The sequence below is a fragment of the Schistocerca cancellata genome, chromosome 6, assembly GCF_023864275.1.
Source record: "Schistocerca cancellata isolate TAMUIC-IGC-003103 chromosome 6, iqSchCanc2.1, whole genome shotgun sequence".
Lineage (NCBI taxonomy): Eukaryota > Metazoa > Arthropoda > Insecta > Orthoptera > Acrididae > Schistocerca > Schistocerca cancellata.
In genome coordinates, this window is record NC_064631.1 from 614,997,007 (window position 1) to 615,017,351 (window position 20,345).

At 39.2% G+C, this 20,345-nt stretch overlaps 1 protein-coding gene across 1 annotated transcript in view; it reads right to left on the reverse strand.

Annotated features, from left to right (window-relative positions):
* Window positions 1-20,345, reverse strand: part of LOC126191282 (geranylgeranyl transferase type-2 subunit beta) — a 69,667-nt gene that overhangs the window by 15,885 nt on the left and 33,437 nt on the right. The window contains exon 6 of the mRNA XM_049932091.1: window positions 14,323-14,503. Coding sequence (XP_049788048.1) covers window positions 14,323-14,503 — 181 coding nt within the window. The remainder of the gene's footprint in view (window positions 1-14,322; window positions 14,504-20,345) is intronic.

The window sequence follows — 20,345 nt, forward strand, 5'->3', positions numbered from 1 at the left end:
GGTTCGAACCAGAGACCACGAAGGTTCTGTGACAAGCTAGGCTGTGACTTCCTGGACTTGCGCCATATGGTTGAGAACTGTAGTGTCCTCCTAGATGGGTCAGGTATGCTCTACACATCAAAGGCTGCAATCCAGGTGTTGGGTGTTCAAAGGCTTTTAACATGTTCTTACTAGGTTGTATTCTTTTCCTTTTTGTCTGTTCAGTACAGATTTTGCAGTTAATTTTAAATTAGCTTCCTGATGAGCTAGAGACTTGAAATTTTAAACACAGCTAAGGACTGGATGTTACTGCAATATTAATTTGTTCTCTTGTTTGTCAGTTTGGTAGAGGTGGCAGTGGAGATGAAATAGGGTGGCACCGCCTGATCTTGACTGCCCTCAGGAACCGCGTATTGTGCATATACATCTGCATCTACAATCTGCAAGACACCTTATAGTGTGTGGCAGAGAGTACTTCGTATACTAGAGTTACTTCCCCCTTTTCCTGTTCCAGTTGTGAATGGTTGGTGGGAAGAATGATTGCTATAACATCTTTTGTGGGCTTGAATCCCTCTAATTTTATCTTCATGGTTTTTTCGTGAGATACACATAGGAGGAAGCATTATATTGGCTGACTCTTCCAGAAACATACTATCTCAAAACTTTAATTGTAAATCACACTGATGTGGAATGCCTCTCTTGTAGTGTCTGCCACTGGAGTTGGATGATCAACTCTGTGATGCTTTTGAGCTTACTAAATGAACCTATAATGAAACATGCTGCTCTTCTTTATTTCTTCTACCAATCCTATCTGGTACGGATCACAGACTGCCAAGAAATATTCAAGTACTGTTCGAGAAAGGATTTTGTAAGCTACCTCCTTTGCTGATGGAGTACATTTCCCGAGGATTCTTTCAATGAATCTTAGGCTGGTATCTATCTTACCGGTGATTAATTTTAAGTGGTTGTTCCACTTTAAATCACTCCATATGCATACTCTCTAGATATTTTATGGAAGTACCGTATTTACTCGAATCTAAGCCGCACTCGAATCTAAGCCGCATCTGAAAAATGAGACTCGAAATCAAGGAAAAAAAAATTCCCGAATCTAAGCCGCACCTGAAATTTGAGTCGAAATTCAAGGCGAGAGAAAAGTTTTAGGCCACACCTCCAAACCGAAACAAAGTTGGTCCATTGTAATGTGAGACACAATTTAGGTCGAATGAATGACTATACAGCTACAGTAGTTTGGTTCGAGTCGTAAGCTTAGCAGTTAAGCTTTACCAGGTAGCCATTGCTATGCGTCAGGCGCTCCATCCGTATTTATACGGGTACCCTTCCTTTATCACGTGCTTCGTCTGGTTTGAATTAATTGCTTATTTTTCTTTGACCTGATAAGTGCCGTTCTTTTTCTTATAGGTGTTTACGTCACTCTAAGCTGAAAAATGCATTACTGTACTGTGTCATGCATTGTCTGTCTCATTCTGATAATGAGTGTTTACTACCTGTCGCCGCTTGCGGCATGGCTTGCTTTTGTGCGCGTTATCGCCACTTTTTAAATAAAAAAAAAAAAAAAAAGGAATCCTCTCATTAGCGAAACAATGGCAAGAGACTGCTATTTGTTGTTACTTACACAGCTGCTTTCTTTGATAATGATCAACAAGAACCAAATAATAGACTGCGTATGACAGAAGATGTTCTGAACAAGAGTTTAGCGAAAATTTTTCTCCGTTTGAAAATCTTTGCAGACGCCTCTTTAGTACATTATATTCTGCACAGAAATTAGAGTCATCTTAGATTTAAAAATCTAGTCAATTACCGTGCTTTATTTCTGACTGTATCACTATTAGGCATAAGAAGAATACGAATACAAACATGGCATGATATGTATGTTCTTCCGCGTTTGCTGTTGTCTCACTCTAGTTTCGTAGTTTATTAGGCAGACAGGATTTAAATGAGATAGCAGAAAACACAAAAGAATACATGGCAAAATGTTTATTTTCATATTATTCTTATGTTGAGAGAATACTTCATGTGATTCACAATTCATAAAAGTTCCTATTAGCAACCACCGCTTCTCACAGGTAGGAAAAAATTCAGAATGTAGAGTTGGCCATATTCACAAACATCCCAAACAGTCTTGCCAGTCAGATTTTCATAGTACATTGAAACGCTGCAACATTCGAAGATGAACAATACGGAATTTGTATTTACTTCCTTGGATAATGTATGAAAATGCAGTGGTCGAAACTCGGGGCGGAGAAAAAAGCTCGTCTTCCACCTTTTTTTAATTTATTTATTGACGCAGAGGTTTTGGCGCCAGTATTTATCTTTGTGTCTGCAAATCTTGCCTGTGTAGCGCTACATATATTCGACGGCAGAAGTTAGTTGTGGCGGCACCTACCAACATCTCTCAGAACTTCCGCTTACTTTGCACTCGATTCTAAGCCGCAGACGGTTTTTTGGATTACAAAAACAGGAAAAAAAGTGCGGCTTAGATTTGAGTAAACACGGTAAGTGCTTCCAGTGATTGTTTTGTAATCATCTAATCATGCAATAAGGTTTATTTCTGTTTACGTATATGCAATACGTCACATTTGTTTACGTTGAGGGTCAACTGCTACTCCCTGCACCAAGTGTCGATCTTATGCAGGTCTTCCTGCATTTCATTACAATTTTCTAGTATTGCGATTTCTCTGTATACAACAGCATCATCTGTGACAGGCCTCATCAGACTTAAGATGTAACACTCCCCTGGTGTACACTCGAAGTAGGAGAACATGTCTGAGATGGAATGCAAGAGGACGGGCATGGACGAACAGAGAGACAGCCCTGAAAATCTGTGCTTGTCAATTTTTATGAGCAACAACAATACTTGTAAGATTTATAACGAAAAACGTGGGGCACTCACAACAGATAATAGTCAGGAGGTGAACTATTCATGCATTAATTATGTTAAAAAACATTTTTTCTTTACATAATTATTGTAGATTAGGCAACTCTCCATCACGTCCAGATAATGATAGTGTAGGAGATCCGGAAGAATCAGTATATGATCCAAATAAATGCCACTCCCTCCCAAATGAGAGTGTTAAAATCCCATAGCCACTGTCGTGAAAGTAGATGGCTCAAGATCGCTACTTATGTCTCACCCCACTCCATCCCTGCTCCTAACCGAGCAAGATGGCACAGTAGTTAGCACACTGGACTCACATTCGGGAGGACGATGGTTCAAACCTGCGTCCAGCCATTCTGATTTAGGTTTTCCATGATTTCCCTAAATAATTTAAGGTAAATGTCAGGACAGTTCCTTTGAAAGGGCACAGCCGACTTCCTTCCCCATCTTTCCCTAATCCTATGGGACCAATGACCTCTCTGTTTGGTCCCCTCCCCCAAGCCAGCCAGCCAGCCAGCCAAACAACCTACCCACCCCCTCACCCACCCTTACCCTGCATTGTTGCTGTGTCAGGAACCATTTGGTCTGTCGGCACAATTCCCTACTTCTACGGGTTTGATTTCAATCTGTTCCAGTAACTTGTTCTGCTTCATAAATATATATGAGTGATAGTGTCTAACTACAGTACAAAATTGAGTGTCGGGTCTTGGAAGTGTAGACATCTTCTTCTAAAAGATGTCAGTTTTAAGCCCAGAAAATGTGAGGATGGATGCAAATTTCTCAAGGAACTACATTTTGTGGGCTACGCATTTATTGCATATAGAGGACGACAGACCTGTGGTTTACCTGAAAAAACTCAGGTTCCATAAAACCATACAAAAGAAATCTTTGGCATGGTTCCAAGGGAAATGGTGGCTCCAAGATACCTATAGCCACTTCTGTATAGTGAGTATGGGTGCTTTGGGCAATGGGTGTAATATACAGGGTGAGTCACTAACTATTTCCACCTAGAATAACTCGGAAAGTATGATAGGAACTGGAAAGTTTGTGGTACAAAAGTTGCATGGGACAACGGGGACCATAATATGACGTTGGTTTTTTGTTTCTAAGTGGGGTCACATCAGGGATATGAAGATCAACTGTGTTTTTTTTAAATGGGTACTATAGTTTGGTACTTATTTTCTGATAGCGCCTATTGAGATGAATCCAATGATACTGTGTAATAGTAAGGTCTTTGAAGGTGAACAAAGGTCAAAAAGGTGGCATGAACATCCATTTACAGAAGGTGTTCAAAGTGATGACCATTGGTATCAATGTTGTGCTGCAATCTTCTTATCATGGATTGAGTGGTATTCCTTGTAACTCTGGCACTTATCCAAGCACATGCTCTGACAATTCTCTCTCGTATATCGTGTAAATAGTAAATATTTGCTAAATACGGCGTATCCATCTCACATGCCACTGACATGTTAACACCATTCGACAGTTTCATAATACAACACTAATAGGAACAGTAAGACTTGTATTGTCGAATCAAGCAAATGTGAATGATGTATTCCTTTGAAGAACAAGTCAAAATGCTTCTCATTTACAAAGAATGACAACGAAATTGTGTGAGAGCTATAGACTTATACGCTGAAAGATATCCTCAACGTACTCACCCTACACATCATACATTTCAATACATGTATGATAAATTGAGAACAACTGGATCTTTAATGCATCGAAAACGAATCTGGCAAAGGAAAGTTACTAAAGAGGAAATGAAAACTGGTACTCTTGCCACTGCAGTTTGAGATCCTTGTGTTAGTTCGCATCAAATCTCAAGAGAATCTGGCCAGAGTAGTGTTGTTCATGTTGTGCATCACCATAAATATCATCCTTACCATATCAGTCTCCACCAAGAATTAACTGTTACGGATTGCATGTGCCGCATTGAATTCTGCCAACAGGCTGAACTTCAGATTCAGAGGGATGACACATTTATTAATTTGATTTTATTTACTGATGAGGCTACATACACGAACCATGGAAATGTTAATTTGCATAACATGCATTATTGGGCAACGGAAAATCCATGTTGGCTGTGACAAATTGCACACCAAAAATCGTGGCCGGTGAATGTATTGTGTGGGTTTCTGGAGGACAGAATTAGAGGCCGCTATTTCATCGAAAGCAATGTTAATGGTAGGAAATACATCACATTCCTGCAAGAAACATTAGGTCTGTTATTGGAAGAAATACCTTTAGGAACAAGGAACAGAAAGTGGATTCAACATGATGGGTCTCCAGCACATTTTTTGCTGATGGCTAGAAATGAGTTGCAGAGACAATTCCCAAATCATTGGACTGGACGCGGAGGAGATGTGTCATGGCTGGCTCGTTTGCCAGACTTGATGCCTCTGGATTTTTTCTTGTGGGGATTCATAAAAGACATTGTTTATAAAGAAGTACCAATTACACCTGAAGGTATGTGAGATAGAACTGTCAGAGCATGTGCTTCAGTAAGTGCTGATATGATAAGGAATATCACACAGTCCATGATAATAAGATTGCAGCACTGCATTGATACCAATGATCATCACTTTGAACACCTGCCGTAAATGGACATTCATGCCATCTTTGTGACCTTCGTTGATCTTCAATGACTTTACTGTTACACATCAATGGATTTGTCTCGATAGCTGCTATCAGAAAATATGTACCAAACTATAGCATCCAATTTAAAACAAAAACAAAGTTGACATTCATATCTCTGAAGCGACCCCACCTAGCAACAAAAAACTAATGTCATATTATGCCCACCATTGTCCGATACAACTTTTGTCCCACAAACTTTTCAGCTCATATCATACTTTCCGAGTTATTATTGGTGGCAATAGTGACTCAACCTGAAGGAAAAAAAAATCAATTTTTATTCTTTTTTGTAACAGTTGGCAATGATTATCTTGTGGAAAGTCCTGCATTACATTTTACATTTAAAACAAGAGCTACAACTTTTTTTGGAGTTTTTACTAATATTTGAAAAAAGTTATCACTAACCAAAAAATGCTATACGGCAATGAGATGAACTTGGTCTGCCTATTTTCATGATGACCGCTACAGTGGTTAACTGCCAAAGCATTCACAACACATAGTCAGAGTTTGAAGCACTACTACAAAGCAGCAGTGAAGCTCACATAATACTACAAACAGAAAGTTGATTACAAACTGAAGTTGACAGCAGTGACATTTTTTTTTGGAAAATTTAAGCATATACCAAAAAGATAGGCTAATGGAAAATGGTGGTGGTGTATTTGTTTCAGTAGACAAGAAATTCAAATCTACTGAAACAGAAATTGAAGCTCCATGCAAGATCAGTTGGGCAAGACTTAGAATCAGACGTGGGCACAAGATTATAATTAGATCCTTCTGTTGACCACCAGACTCACATCCTGACGTAACCGAAAACTTTAGCGAAAAGCTCAGGCCAATGATACATAAGTTCACTCATTCATCAGTCAATTTGGATGGTTTCACATCCTGTGAAATATTACTAAATGCCTTCTCTGAAAACTACCTATAACAAGTGGCTCAGAATCCCACTCATGATGGAAATACAGCGTACTAGGTCTGACGGCAACATGTACGTTTTGACAACGTCCACTTTGAAACTGGTATCAGTGCCCCTGAGGCCCTTGTAGCAACGACATTTATCAAAGCACAAAGGGCTTCTAAAACGAGTAGAAAGATTCATACGTTTAGTAAAGTAGATACACTGATGTGACAAAGTTCTGGGGTAGCGATATGCACATATAAAGATGGCAGTAGTATTGTGTACACAAGATATAAAGTGACAGTGCATTGCCAGAACTGTCATTTGTACTCAGGTGAGTCTTCTGAAAAGATTTCCGACATGATTATGGCCGCACAACGGGAATTAACAGACTGTGAATGCAGAATGGTAGTCAGAACTAGACACTTGGGACATTCCATTTTGGAAACTGTTAGGAAATTTACTACTCTGAGATCCCAGTGCAAGAGAGTGTCAAGAGTGTGCCAAGAGTACCGAATTTCAGACATTACCTCTTACCACGGACAATGCAGTAGCCGACAGTCTTCACTTAATGAACAAAAAACACTGCATGAAATAACTACAGAAATTAGTGTGGGATGTGCAATGAACGTATCCATTAGGACAGAGCAGGGAAATTTGGCATTAATGGAGGCAGCAGACATCTGATGAAAGGGCCTTTGCTAAACATACAAAAGTGCCTGCAGGACTTCTCCTGGGATCGTGGCCATATCAGTTGGACCCTACATGACTGAAAAACTGTGGTCTGGTCAGATGAGACCTGATTTCAGTTGGTAAGAACTGGTGGTAGGGTCTGAGTGAGGCACAAACTCCAGGAAGCCATGAACCCAAGTTGTCAACAAGGCACTGTACAAGCTGGTGGTGGCTCCATATCGTGTGGGCTGTATTTACATGGAATAGACTGTGTCCTCTGGTCCAAATGAACTGATCGCTGACTGGAAATGGTTATGTTTGGCTACTTGGTCATCACTTGAAATCATTCATGGACTTCGTGTTCCCTAACAACAGTGTCATATCACTGGACCACAACTGTTTACGATGAGTTTGAAGAACATTCTGGACAATTCGAGTGAATGAATTCTCCTCTCAGATCTCACACCATGAATCCCACTGAACATTTATGGGATTTAAGTGAGAGAACAACATCCTGCACCAGCACCACTTTCGTAATTATGGATGGCTATAGAGGCAGCATGGCTCAGTATTTCTGCAGGGGACTTCCAATGAATTGTTGAGTCCATTCTATGTTGAGATGCTGCACAACGCTGAGGGAAAGGAAGTCCGGTACGATACTAGGAGGTATTCCATGACTTTTGTCATTTCAATGTAAAGAGACAGCAGTGTCATACTCAACAGACTTTTAGCTCAGGACTGGAAAATGTAGAACTATTGTTCTAGTTTAAAAGAATAGTTAACCATATACTGGACTGAAGCACTCAGTAGAACAGTTCTTGACTGTATACAGTCATAGTAAAGCAACTCCTATAGAAACAGAGAGTACCACATAACATTTAAACAAAGTGGAGGGTTACGGATACAGAGATGTTGAATGGAATGTGTTTAGCTGTCAAGAGAGCCTGTTAAGGCTGTTTATGGGATGAGTATTAGTGCCCAGACACTCACAGATAAGACAGGAACTGCAATTGAGGATAGCAAAGCAAAGACAGAAATGCTTAATGCCATTTTCAAATGTTCCTTTACAGGAATATTTGCCCAATTTAATTCTAGTACCACTGATAATATGAGTGAAATAGATATTAATGTCATGACATTGAGATACAGTTCAAATTGTTAAAACTGAATAAAGCTCCAGCGTCAGATGGATTGCATCTCAAATTATATACTGAACTTGCTAGCAGCTGGGTCAGCCCCTCTTTTCACTATAATCTATGGCAGACCCCTCGAACAAAGAACTGTGCCCAACAGATGGAAGAACACACAGGTCACACCTGTCTGCAAGAAGGGTAGCAGATGTGATCCACAATATGGTCCAATATAGTTGACAACCACTTGTTATAGAATCTTAGAACACATTCTGTGCTCAAACATAGTGAGGTACTGAACAGAATAATCTCCTCCACACCAACCAGCATGGGTTCCAACAGCAGATCATGTGAGTCCCAACATCCACTTTTCTCACATAATGTACTGAAATCCATGGATCACAGCAGTCAGGCTGACACATTATTTCCTGAAACTTCCTGGTAGATTAAAACTGTGTGCCGGACCGAGACTCGAACTTGGGACCTTTGCGTAGAGATGAGGTACTGGCAGAAGTAAAGCTGTAAGGATGGGGCGTGAGTCGTGCTTGGGTAGCTCAGTTGCCAGAGCACTTGCCCACGAAAGGCAAAGGTCCCAAGTTCGAGTCTTGGTCCAGCACACAGTTTTAATCTGCCAGGGAGTTTCATATCAGCGCACACTCCGCTGCAGAGTGAAAATCTCATTACAGTATTTCTTGATTTATCAAAGGCATCTGAGTAAGTACATCTGTGCTTATTACCCGAAGTATGATTGTATAGGGTATCAGCCAAAATTTTTATCTGGAGTGAGGATTTTAAGGTAGAGAGGACACAACAAGTTATGCTGGATGAGAGCCATTGACAGATGTAGAAGTAACTTCAGGTGTAGAATGAAGGCTTTCACAACCGGATGACATAGCTCCTGGTAAACATTTCGGGATGTGAGGTTGTGGTTCAAGAAACTCTTCTGTTCCTGGCATTTCATCCGGGACTGCACTGGACATCTTCAGGGGCGCTCCTCCGCTGAATCTTGCTGACTGACTGGTCGGACATCTGAGAGCGACATATATACTGTAGGAAAGGGGGCATAGTCGAAGTAACAGATGATAAGCAGAGATAATCCTTGTCAAAAATAAAATGTAACTATCAATTGTTGTCTTGTCAAAGATAAATTGTCTAGCGATTCTGCAGAGCTACTGTCCATATATTGCTGAGTTTCATTGCCTCCTCTTTTCTACTAAAATTATCCTGATGCTTATAAATTTCAATGGCTTCTCTACATAATTGTGGATAATAATTTGATGTTGTAGATAAAATTTCTGTTTCAGAAAACTTCACTTCGTGGTTTCCTGACTGAAGAGCATGCTCTGCTACAGCTGATCTCTTTATTTTTCCTAGTCGGCAAAGACTTTTGTGTTCTTTTAGCTGTGTATTTATGCTGCTCTTGGTAGTTCCAGTATAAACTTTACCACAAGTACACAGATTTTTGTATACATCACATGTCGACAAAGGAGGATGATTATCCTTCACAGATTGGAGAACTTGACCTATTTTCTTTGTTGGTCTAAAGACCGGTCTGATGTCATGTTTCTGTAAAATCTTAGTGATCTGATCCTTTACTTTTCTAATAAAAGGAAGAGAAACTGTATTTTTCCATCATTATGGTTCATCCTTGTCCTTCGGTCTTCTGCTCTTTGGTCGTAAAATTCTCTTTAACTCTTTCCCTGAGTAGCCATTTTTCTCAAAGGCTTGCTTCAAATGTTTTATTTCAGCGACCAGGTGTTCTGACGTGCATATCCACTCAGCTCTATTGACAAGGCTTTTAATGACACCTCTCTTTTATTGTGGATGGTGATTGGAGTCTTCATGCAAATATCTGTCAGTATGTGTTACTTTCCAAAAAAATTTATGTTCCAAACTTCCATCGGATTGTCTCGTAACTAAAACATCCAAGATAGATATTTCATTATCATTGCCATTTCAATGGCGAAATGGATTTTTGGATTAATTTTATTTAGATGATCAAAGAATTCGGCCAAAGTGTTTCTACCATGGGGCCAAAACACAAATGCGTCATCTACAAGCCGATACCAGAGAGATGGTTTCTTATTTGCTTTATCCAGAGCCAATTGTTCGAATTTCTCCATATTGAAATTAGCGATCGCAGGACTTATGGGTTACCTATTGCTACACCATCAAGTTGCTCATAAAATTCATCATGCCACACAGTGTACATGACTAGAAATTAACAAGTCCACAACCAAATGTATGAAGTTCCACAGAAAAGAGAACAATAGCCTGGCTAACTTGTCAGCAGCAAGTCTTAATTTTCAGCACATAGAGATCTCTGAATACCGAGAGGCAAATATTAATAAAGTAAATTCCATGTCCACTGAAACAAAAGCATGCATTTTAAGTGGTAATAGTTGGTATCATACGGCTAAGAAAGCTGATGACATCTAGGAAAGTAAACAGATAGCTCAAAATGACTATATATGTGTTTTAGACTAGGCCGGTGGTCACATATGGATGTGAAGCATGGATGCTAACCAACAATGATGAACAACAAATCATAGTATTTGAAAGAAGAATACTTCAGAACACTGATGGAGGGATCCAAAATAATGATGGTGACTGGAGAGCAAGGAGCAATTATAAGTAGGATCATCTCTTACAAGGAGCTGACATTGTACAGCTAATTAAAAGTAAAAGAATAGGTTGGCTAGAGCATGTCCTAAGGATGTAGAACACAAGAATGACAATGAAAGTCTTCCAATGGAAACCAAAAGGAAGAAGATTAAATGGAAGACACCATAAGCAATGGTTGGATGACATGGAAGGAAATATCAAAAGCCCTACGAATCAGAGAACAGATAGGGAAAATAAACAAGAGGGCAGAATGGAAGCAAACTGTTAAGTGTACAAAGACCGACACAGGGTTGTGAAGCCCCAAGAAGTAGAAGATTCTCTTCCCACTATTTGCATTCCACCAAGGACATTCCAGAGGGTAATATCCTATCAACAAAGAGGTCATTAGTGACAGAACTCACATTCACAATGGACAACAATGAGAAAAGAATAAGGTAATGTTCTTTTCAAAGGCATCATTTATCCTACACAATCTAGGGATGGGTAAAAGGGGAAAATGAACCCTTCTCCTAAATGAGGGTCTGGCATCTTAACCACTGTATTACATCACTTGGTTAGAATTTATGGAGTGTTTCTAAATACGGGAGGAATCATTAGATACTTCAATGACAATAATTTATTTTCAATTCAAAAAGGAAAAACATGCACACTGTTGAGCCAGAACATTCTGACCCATTGCTTCGTAACGTACTGATCCATCTTTGGAATACAGTACAGGAGTACTTCTGTATGGCATGGGATTTTGCAATTCCTTGGTAGGCACCAACTGTTGATGCACAGGTCATAAATTTCCTGTAGGTGTTTGGTGGGTGAGAAGCTGGCATTCAATAGCATTCCAAATGTGTTCCACTGCATTCAGGTCCGGCAAATTTGGTAGTCAAGACATGACGTGAGGTGACTTCTAAACTTCCCTATCCATGGGAGAATGATTTTGGCCTTGTAAGATGAACTATTAGCCAGCTGGAAGATGCCATTGCCTTTACGGAAGACACCATGCACAAAGGGACCTAGGTGATCTGCCATAGTGCCTTTGATTACTAACAAAGGTCCCATAGAAGCATAGTTGAATGTTCTCTACAGCTCCATTTAGACTGCATCTTTGGAAAGGTGCACATTCTGAGCAGCCTTTCACCTGGACAATGGCTTATCTGCACATGATCACTGACCTGAGTTAACAAGAAATACAATTCATCCAACCAGCTAACACATTTCCACTGATCTACAGTCCAATCTCAGTGATCCAGTGCCCACTACAATCTTAACTGATGATGATAATAGGTCAATATGGGAGCATGTAAAAGGGGTCACCTACTGCGGAGCCTCATTTTCAACAATGTTTCTTGTATGGTGTGCTTCAAAACACTTGTGCTGCATCAGCACTGTACAGTGTCATCAGATCTGCCACAGAGCACCACCTACCCTGTTTTACATAGCAGGCAACCCTACAACCTCAATGTTCAGTGACGAGGTGTGGATGCCCAACACCTTGTCTCTTACTTTTGGTTTAACGTTCATAAACCACTTTGCATAGATGCTCAACACAGTAGCATGAGAATAACCAACCAGCTTCACCGTTTCAGAGATGCTCATTCCCACATGCTGGCCATAACAATCTGCCATTTGTCAAAGTCACTGATCACATGGATTTCTCTATTTGCAGTCTGTATCATCCCTAGAATGATTTTTCATTCATCTCTGCTCTGCTTATACACTTCCTTACCATGTTATGTGCCTGAAATGACACCAGACAGCATTCAGCTTGTGGTGGGCAGGGATCTTAATGTTCTGACTCGTCTGTGTATCAATAACAGCAAATGTAGACTATCTTAAGCTTGGAGGCTCTGTTCTACAAAAAGAATACATTCCTTTGTGGTAAACCCAAATGCAAAAGACTCTGGATTATGTAATCAATAAAATTTTCTCCTAAATAAGCACCAGGACCCATTTAACAAAGTAAATGTCTGAGACACAGAAATGCACATACAACAATGAAGGCTTCCAATTTATGTTCGGAGTGACCGTTACATATTCCAACTTCATGGAAGTAGACACATCTCTGCTTTCAGGCACTCTAAGTTAAATTTTACTGGCCATATTATAGAATTCTGGGATGCACTCTGCCTCGTGATGCCAATTGAGGAGCTACTTGACCGAATAGTAACAGCTTCGGTCAAGAATACCATCACAACGACCAGGATAGCGGTGTGCTGATCCCACACCCCTCCTATCCGCATCCTCCTCTGAGGATGACATGGCTGTCGGATGGTCCCGGTAGAGTGACAGAGAGAAGACAGAGTGCTTTTTATATTAAAGAATTCTTCCTCACTGAGGAAAAGAACAAGAATGTCAAAAACTGAATAATGTGCAACGTTCTTATGTATGGTTCTGTCAATTTCATTAATGTTTTCATGACTACGGACAATATCACAGAAGAAAACTTTCTGAATGAATGAGGTGGAGTGTATTTTGTGTCTATTCATCACAGATATATACAATACAAACATTGTAACAGATTAAGGATGGGATACTGTTACTCAGATTACTAAAACCAGTAGCCATAGAGTTACAAAAAAGATTATTTCATACTGTCATGAACACATTATAGAGTGGTCAAAACACGATCAACTGCAGATGACAGTATAAGAAATCTCTCAAACAGTGTTCCAATTTTTAAAATTTTAAAACACTACAAAGGACTACAGCAACTATTCCTTGGAGAGCAAAACCTATTGTCTTGAACATCTGGCATGAGAGGACTGGACTAAGTGCAGCATTAAAGTCACCTAGGGCAGCAGGTCAAGAGGGACACAGCAATAATAGATGAGATAAAAGAATAAAAAACCTTACAGAACACTGCATGTTATGAGGTTTGTGTTGACACAGCATTAGAAAACTGTACCAATTGAATTTATCAGGTCCAAACAATCATTATGGTAGATTCAAATTTTTGCCTTCAAACAGATAAATAAATATGTCTTATCAAAAGGAAAATTCAACAGAGAAAACTATTAAATTGTAAATGTAGTACAAAATTGCTGACCAATGCTTACCATCAGGAGGCAAGATATTTAGTACTGCCGACAGACACATTTAAGAAGCACACAACACTTCTAGCTTTTGGGAAGTAAAGTGGATTAGGTTGGGGAAGCTTAAAGAGGAAGGACAGATGAGAGACCCATCTGTAGTGATGAACACCTCTGTCTAATGTTGTCCTCGCTAAAGGTGGTCCCTCTCATACAAGAGTCTACGTGACCTATCCTTCCTTATTAAACTTCCCAAACCTATCCTTCCTGAGGGATGATCTAACAGTTCCAAAAGCTAGGATTGTGTCAGGTAGTTTCACTTTTGTCTGTGCCTATTAGCGTTGCTAAATATTTTGTCTCGTAAAGGTAAATATTATGTAAGTATTCTCTAACTTTCAAAGAAAGTTGCAAAATATGATGGTGGAGCATTATGAGTATGTGATAAAAGTGCAAAAGAATAACCTGATAAGAGCATCCCGGTCTACCCAGTGGAGGCGGCCTAACATGCTCATAGATGAAAGGACCCACCAAGAGTAGCACACATCCGGTAGCTTTTCTGGACGCCCATTCAGACCTCCAGATGGTAGCTGACGCTCACAAAGCCACCAGCCCAGTAAGTCTGCATCGATTCTGTGCAGTTGACCTGCAAGAAAAGAAATTATTTAAATTTGCTGACATGTAATTCAAAGTTAATTCACTTTTTTCCTGTTCCTGAATGTATCTAATATTCATGTTTTAATTATTTTTTAAATCTAATCACTTTATGGAAATTTATTTGCATTGATGATAAATATATGTAACTGCACTGCCCAAAAGACAAGAGAGGGAGGTGTCAGTCACCAAACAGGCAAATTTTTAATACAGGCTTCTAAATACTGATTTCACAAATGCTACACATTTTTTTAAAAAAATCTGATAAATAACACATATTTAATATGTTTCACTGTGAACTATTTATTGCTCACAAATAGTTGTGTTAATAATGCACTGTCCTCAGTTACAATTATTCATTCTCCCACTACGCACAATGCATTATAAAACAACAACTCAATTCTGAAGGACTACATTGACTTTTCTTGGGCCTTGCAGCCACTTCAGTCTGTCACCTAAAGGTAAAAGAACAATACAGGTCTTAGTTTTACGCAAAGAACATATCAGATGACATAAAGACTTACACATATTGTGACTGAAGAGAATGTATTTTAACAAAAATATTCCTCACCTACAAATTATAATCATGGACAGCCCATGATGAAATGTCTGGTGATTATGTATGTTATTGTTGTGGTCTTCAGTCCTGAGACTGGTTTGATGCAGCTTTCCGTGCTACTCTATCCTGTGCAAGCTTCTTCATCTCCCAGTACTTACTGCAACCTACATCCTTCTGAATCTGCTTAGTGTTTTCATCTCTTGGTCTCCCTCTACGATTTTTACCCTCCGCGCCGCCCTCCAGTACTAAATTGGTGATCCCTTGATGCCTCAGAACATGTCCTACCAACCGATCCCTTATTCTGGTCAAGTTGTGCCACAAACTCCTCTTCTCCCCAATTCTATTCAATACCTCCTCATTAGTTATGTGATCTACCCATCTAATCTTCAGCATTTCGAAAGCTTCTATTCTCTTCTTGTCCAAACTATTTATCGTCCATGTTTCACTTCCATACATGGCTACACTTCATACAAATACTTTCAGAAATGACTTCCTGACACTTAAATCTATACTCGATGTTAACAAATTCTCTTCTTCAGAAACGCTTTCCTTGCCATTGCCAGTCTACATTTTATACCCTCTCTACTTCGACCATCATCACTTATTTTGCTCCCCAAATAGCAAAACTCCTTTACTAGTTTAAGCGTCTCATTTCCTAATCTAATTCCCTCAGCATCACCCGACTTAATTCGACTACATTCCATTATCCTCATTTTGCTTTTGTTAATGTTCATCTTATATCCTCCTTTCAAGACAATGTCCATGCCATTCAACTGCTCTTCCAAGTCCTTTGCTGTCTCTGACACCCCGAATTTTTCTTTTGTTTCCTATCGAATAACATCGGGGAGAGGCTACAACCCTGTCTCACTCCCTTCCCAACAGCTGCTTCCCTTTCATGCCCCTCGACTCTTGTAACTGCCATCTGGTTTCTGTACAAATTGTAAATAGCTTTTCGCTCCCTGTATTTTACCCCTGCCATCTTTAGAATTTGAAAGAGAGTATTCCAGTCATTTATTTATTTTACTGGCAGCTGCTTTTGGTTTGTTGCCTTGGTTTCAATTTAAATAAACTCATTTTAAAAAGACATTCCAGTAAAATAAAAACTTGGCATTCTCTATGTGAATTTCAGTTGGACCGTGTTGCATTGTAGAACAGGATTATTAGGGAAATCATGAATGTAAAAGTGAGGAAAGGAACCAATCTTGGTTCAGATCACTTACTGACATGCGTAAAAGTTTCTTCCACTGAATAAGAAAAAACTGCCTCAAAGTAAAGTTATACGGATTAAACCCAAAAAGCTAAAATAAAACAAACCTAATTTTTAAGAGATGTTACAGAAAGAAAAACATAGACCTGGTAAGGTATCTGAAAAAATGTGACACATACTGCTAAAGAAGCAGGACCCTTACAAGGGAGGTGTACACACTCATGATAGACTGGAAACTGTGATAAGGCAGTCACTCAAAGAGCAATGGCCTATAAAAGATGACACAGTTACAAAAAAAGCATTCACTGTCAAAGTACAAAGAAGTGCAGAAGCAGACTGCAAAAACCCTCTACAAAGCCAAAAGAGTCACAGTCACATAATAAATTGAGAGCATTGAGTCAGAATTTAATATAAACAACAGCAGGAACTTTTACAGGACCTTCCAGCTGCATGTTAATGGCTATCAACCACCTAGATTGACCTTTGAGACAATGGTAACTGGGCAGTGAATAATAAAGAAAATGTGAGATCTTAACCAAGTACTTTGCAGTACTTCTTAACTATAAAGATCTCAGAGAAAAATGGTTGACAAAAATGCCACAGCAAAAACCAACTATTCAACTCCTCCTACTCATTATGAACTTTGGAAGATTGTCATAGAAGTGAACGACAAAAAGCTGCCAGGGAAAACTCAATCATAGAAGAAATGTTGTGAAGAAGAAATAACCATTAATGTGCCAAGTCAGGAGATGCAAAAGCTCTAGGAAACTAGAATAATGGTGAATGGAAAACATCTCTGATTAAGCCTAAATACAAAGAGAATGATAGAACTGACATTGAAAATTATGGCAGTAGTTCTGTTGTATGTCAAACTTACAAGGTACTCTCCAAAGCACTGCAGCCTAGGCTGGTTGGGCAAACAGAACAACAAGGTGGATTCAGGTACGGCAGTTACGCATTGAGCAGATTTGAAGGCTACATAGAATACTGGGAAATTATATCTCTAAGGATCTGGTAATGGTCTTCATTGATTTAAGAAAGCCTATGGTTCAGCTGACTGGGATGTATTGTTTCACATCTAAATAGAATTTGGAGTGAGCTTTAAAACAATGGAAAGCATCAAGTAAACTCTTAACACAGACACATTCAAAAATAAAATTCATGGGAAAACTCTCCATAGGGTTTGTAATTAAAACTGTAGCTTGATGAGGTTATGCACTGTTTCCAGTTCTCTTCAAGTTTGTATTACAATAGGTCATTCAAGAATGGGAAAAGAAATTAGCCAGGAAAGTGGTATCATCAAATAACAGTTTTAGAGTTAATTATCTTGCCTTCACCAATGACCTGGCAATCTTGTAAACAAAAACACACACTGCTGTGGAACAGATAAAGAACAGGCAGAAAAAGATGGCTTCCAAATTTCTTTCAAGAAAACATAGTACGTAACTAATATCCAAATAGCACCTCATCACATAACAAAGAGTAAGGTAAATTAGACAAAGTGGACAGTTTCGGTCAGATACAATGGTGAAATAGTGCACAGGAAAACTAATGAAAAAGAAGCCAATGACAGCAGCCAAGAGAAGACGGCTGCTGCTTCTTATAGACATATGTCCTGTACAACAAAAAGACAAACTCAAGAAAAACTGAACTCGGGCACTATAACACAGGCATCAAAACTGAATGTCAGTATGCAAGTGAATGCCTCAGAATGACAAAAGGCTGGGCTGCGAGAAGGCAAGAAGTTTGAACCCAAGATTCTTCACAAAACAATGGATCCTAGAATAACAGACATTGCAGACATCAAGAAAGAGAGGAATTATACAGGGATAATGAATGGCTGATGGAGTCAATAACAAAGCAATGATTGAAGTTCTATGGACATTTGTTGAGGATTTACACAACATTACTAACAGAGCAGATTTTTAATGTGTTGTACAACATAACTAGAGTCCCTGATAAATGACAAGGAAGTAAGGAAAGACGTCACAAGCACTTAAGTGAATGAGGATGGCATCTATAATCCCAGTGCAAATCACTGATCTACAACCTTAGGGATTTCCGTGATGAGCAAATTCAGGACAGCACTGGACAGAAGAAAGATGACATGTGGCCACAAAAACAATAGAACACTTTTGGGCTGCAAAAGTGTTCCAGAAATGTTTTATAGTTACTTGATGTGGTATCCAATTGCTCTAAATGAGGTAAAAAAATCAATTTAACAAGGCTATCGTCAGACAACTGACTATTACCATAAAAAACAACTTTGGATATGCAGATGTTATACATTAGATTCTGAATATAGGTCATTTTACACGTAGTTCAGTGTGCGGCTCTGTAGCTCAGAGTTAGTTACTGCCAAAGTCTAGATCACCCCGGAATTTCATTTATATCAACACAAATAAATGTGCAGTTTTGATAATTTTCAGAAACTATCATTGTCCTGTGCATAATCTAATTTTTAGTAAATTGGCATTTGTGATTTAGTCACTGTAGCAGATATTGCCATTAACATTATGTTAACATACAGTTTTCCCCTAAAGAGAAGTATGTCTTATATATATATATATATATATATATTACCTCTAATTTGAGTTTGTTAATAACTATAATTACCTCAAAAAGTTTTAAGAAACCAGCAATTTTTATCACAGGTTTTTCTGTTTCCTTAATAGAAATCTTGTTTTGTGTATGTGCTTCAATTCTTATAGGGAATTAGCAACATTACAGCTCAAGACATTAAAAGATAATCAGCAAGCTTAATTTGAAGTTGTTTGTTCACTGTCCTATAGCACATCACACCAGCTAAAATGCAGTCCCACTGTGAATGCTGTTCTCAAACACTGAATGAGTTCACTGGTCAGCAGCTGGAAATTGCTCTGTCAAATGACTAGCAGCTGCTGCGAATTGTTGTGTTGGAAGAGCTCCCCAGTCATGTAGCTGTGGTACTATCTGCTCCTGTGGATCCTGTCTCCTCTGTAGAAACTACGGGATCTGCCATTACTTGTCCACTTGGTTGCAATTGGCATTTCAATGGCAGGGTCGGGCATCCTGTACAGGTTGGATGGGGCCAGGGAGGACTCAGGGTGTTGCACCAATCCCCCTAACCAAGTCTGAGTCACTATCTTTCACTGAAACAAACTGAGCCAGTGGGACTCAAACTAGAGACTTCGAAGGTTTTGTGACAAGCAAGGCTGCAACTTCCTGGACTTGAGCCATAGGGTTGAGAACTGTAGGGTCCCCTTAAATGGGTCAGGTGTGCACTACACATCAAAAGCTGCTACTCACATAGCTGATTATGAGTGGAGTGCACACACGAAATTTTTTAAATAGGTGACTCTCCATCCACTCCAAGTAATGATAGCTGTAGGAAACCCAGATATATCAGTGTAAGATCAAAAGAAATACCCCAAAAAGGTGAGAGAATTAAAGTCCTAATGGTTATCTGCCAAAGCATTCACAACAAAGTACCAGAGTTTAAAGCACTCCTGAAAAGCAGTGAAGCTCATACATCACTACATACAGAAAGCTGGTTGAAACCTGAAATTGATAGCAGTGAGAGCCTAGTTAACAGGAAAATGGAGGTAGTTCTGTTGTCTCAGTAGACAAGAAACTCAAATCCTCTGAGATAGAAACATAAGCTACACGTGAGATTGTTTGGGCAAGACTTAGTATCAGGGGTGGTCACAAAATGATGACTGGAGCCTTCTATCACTCACCAGATTCATCTCCTGATGTAACTGAAAACTTTATAGAAAATAGAGACTATATAGAAAATAGAGACTTTAATCATCCAAAAAACAACTGGGAAAATTACAGTTTTGTTAGTGGTGGGCTTGGTAAGACATCCTGTCAAACATTACTTAATGCCTTCTCTGATAACTAACTGGAACAGATAGTTTGGAACCCCACTCAGGATGGAAATGTATTGGATCAAATATAAACAAATACACATGACCTCTTTGAGGATGTCCACATCAAAATTGGTATCATAGACAACGAAGCAGTTTTGGCAACAATGATTACCAAAGTACCAAGGACAACTAAAACATGCAGCAAGATATATGT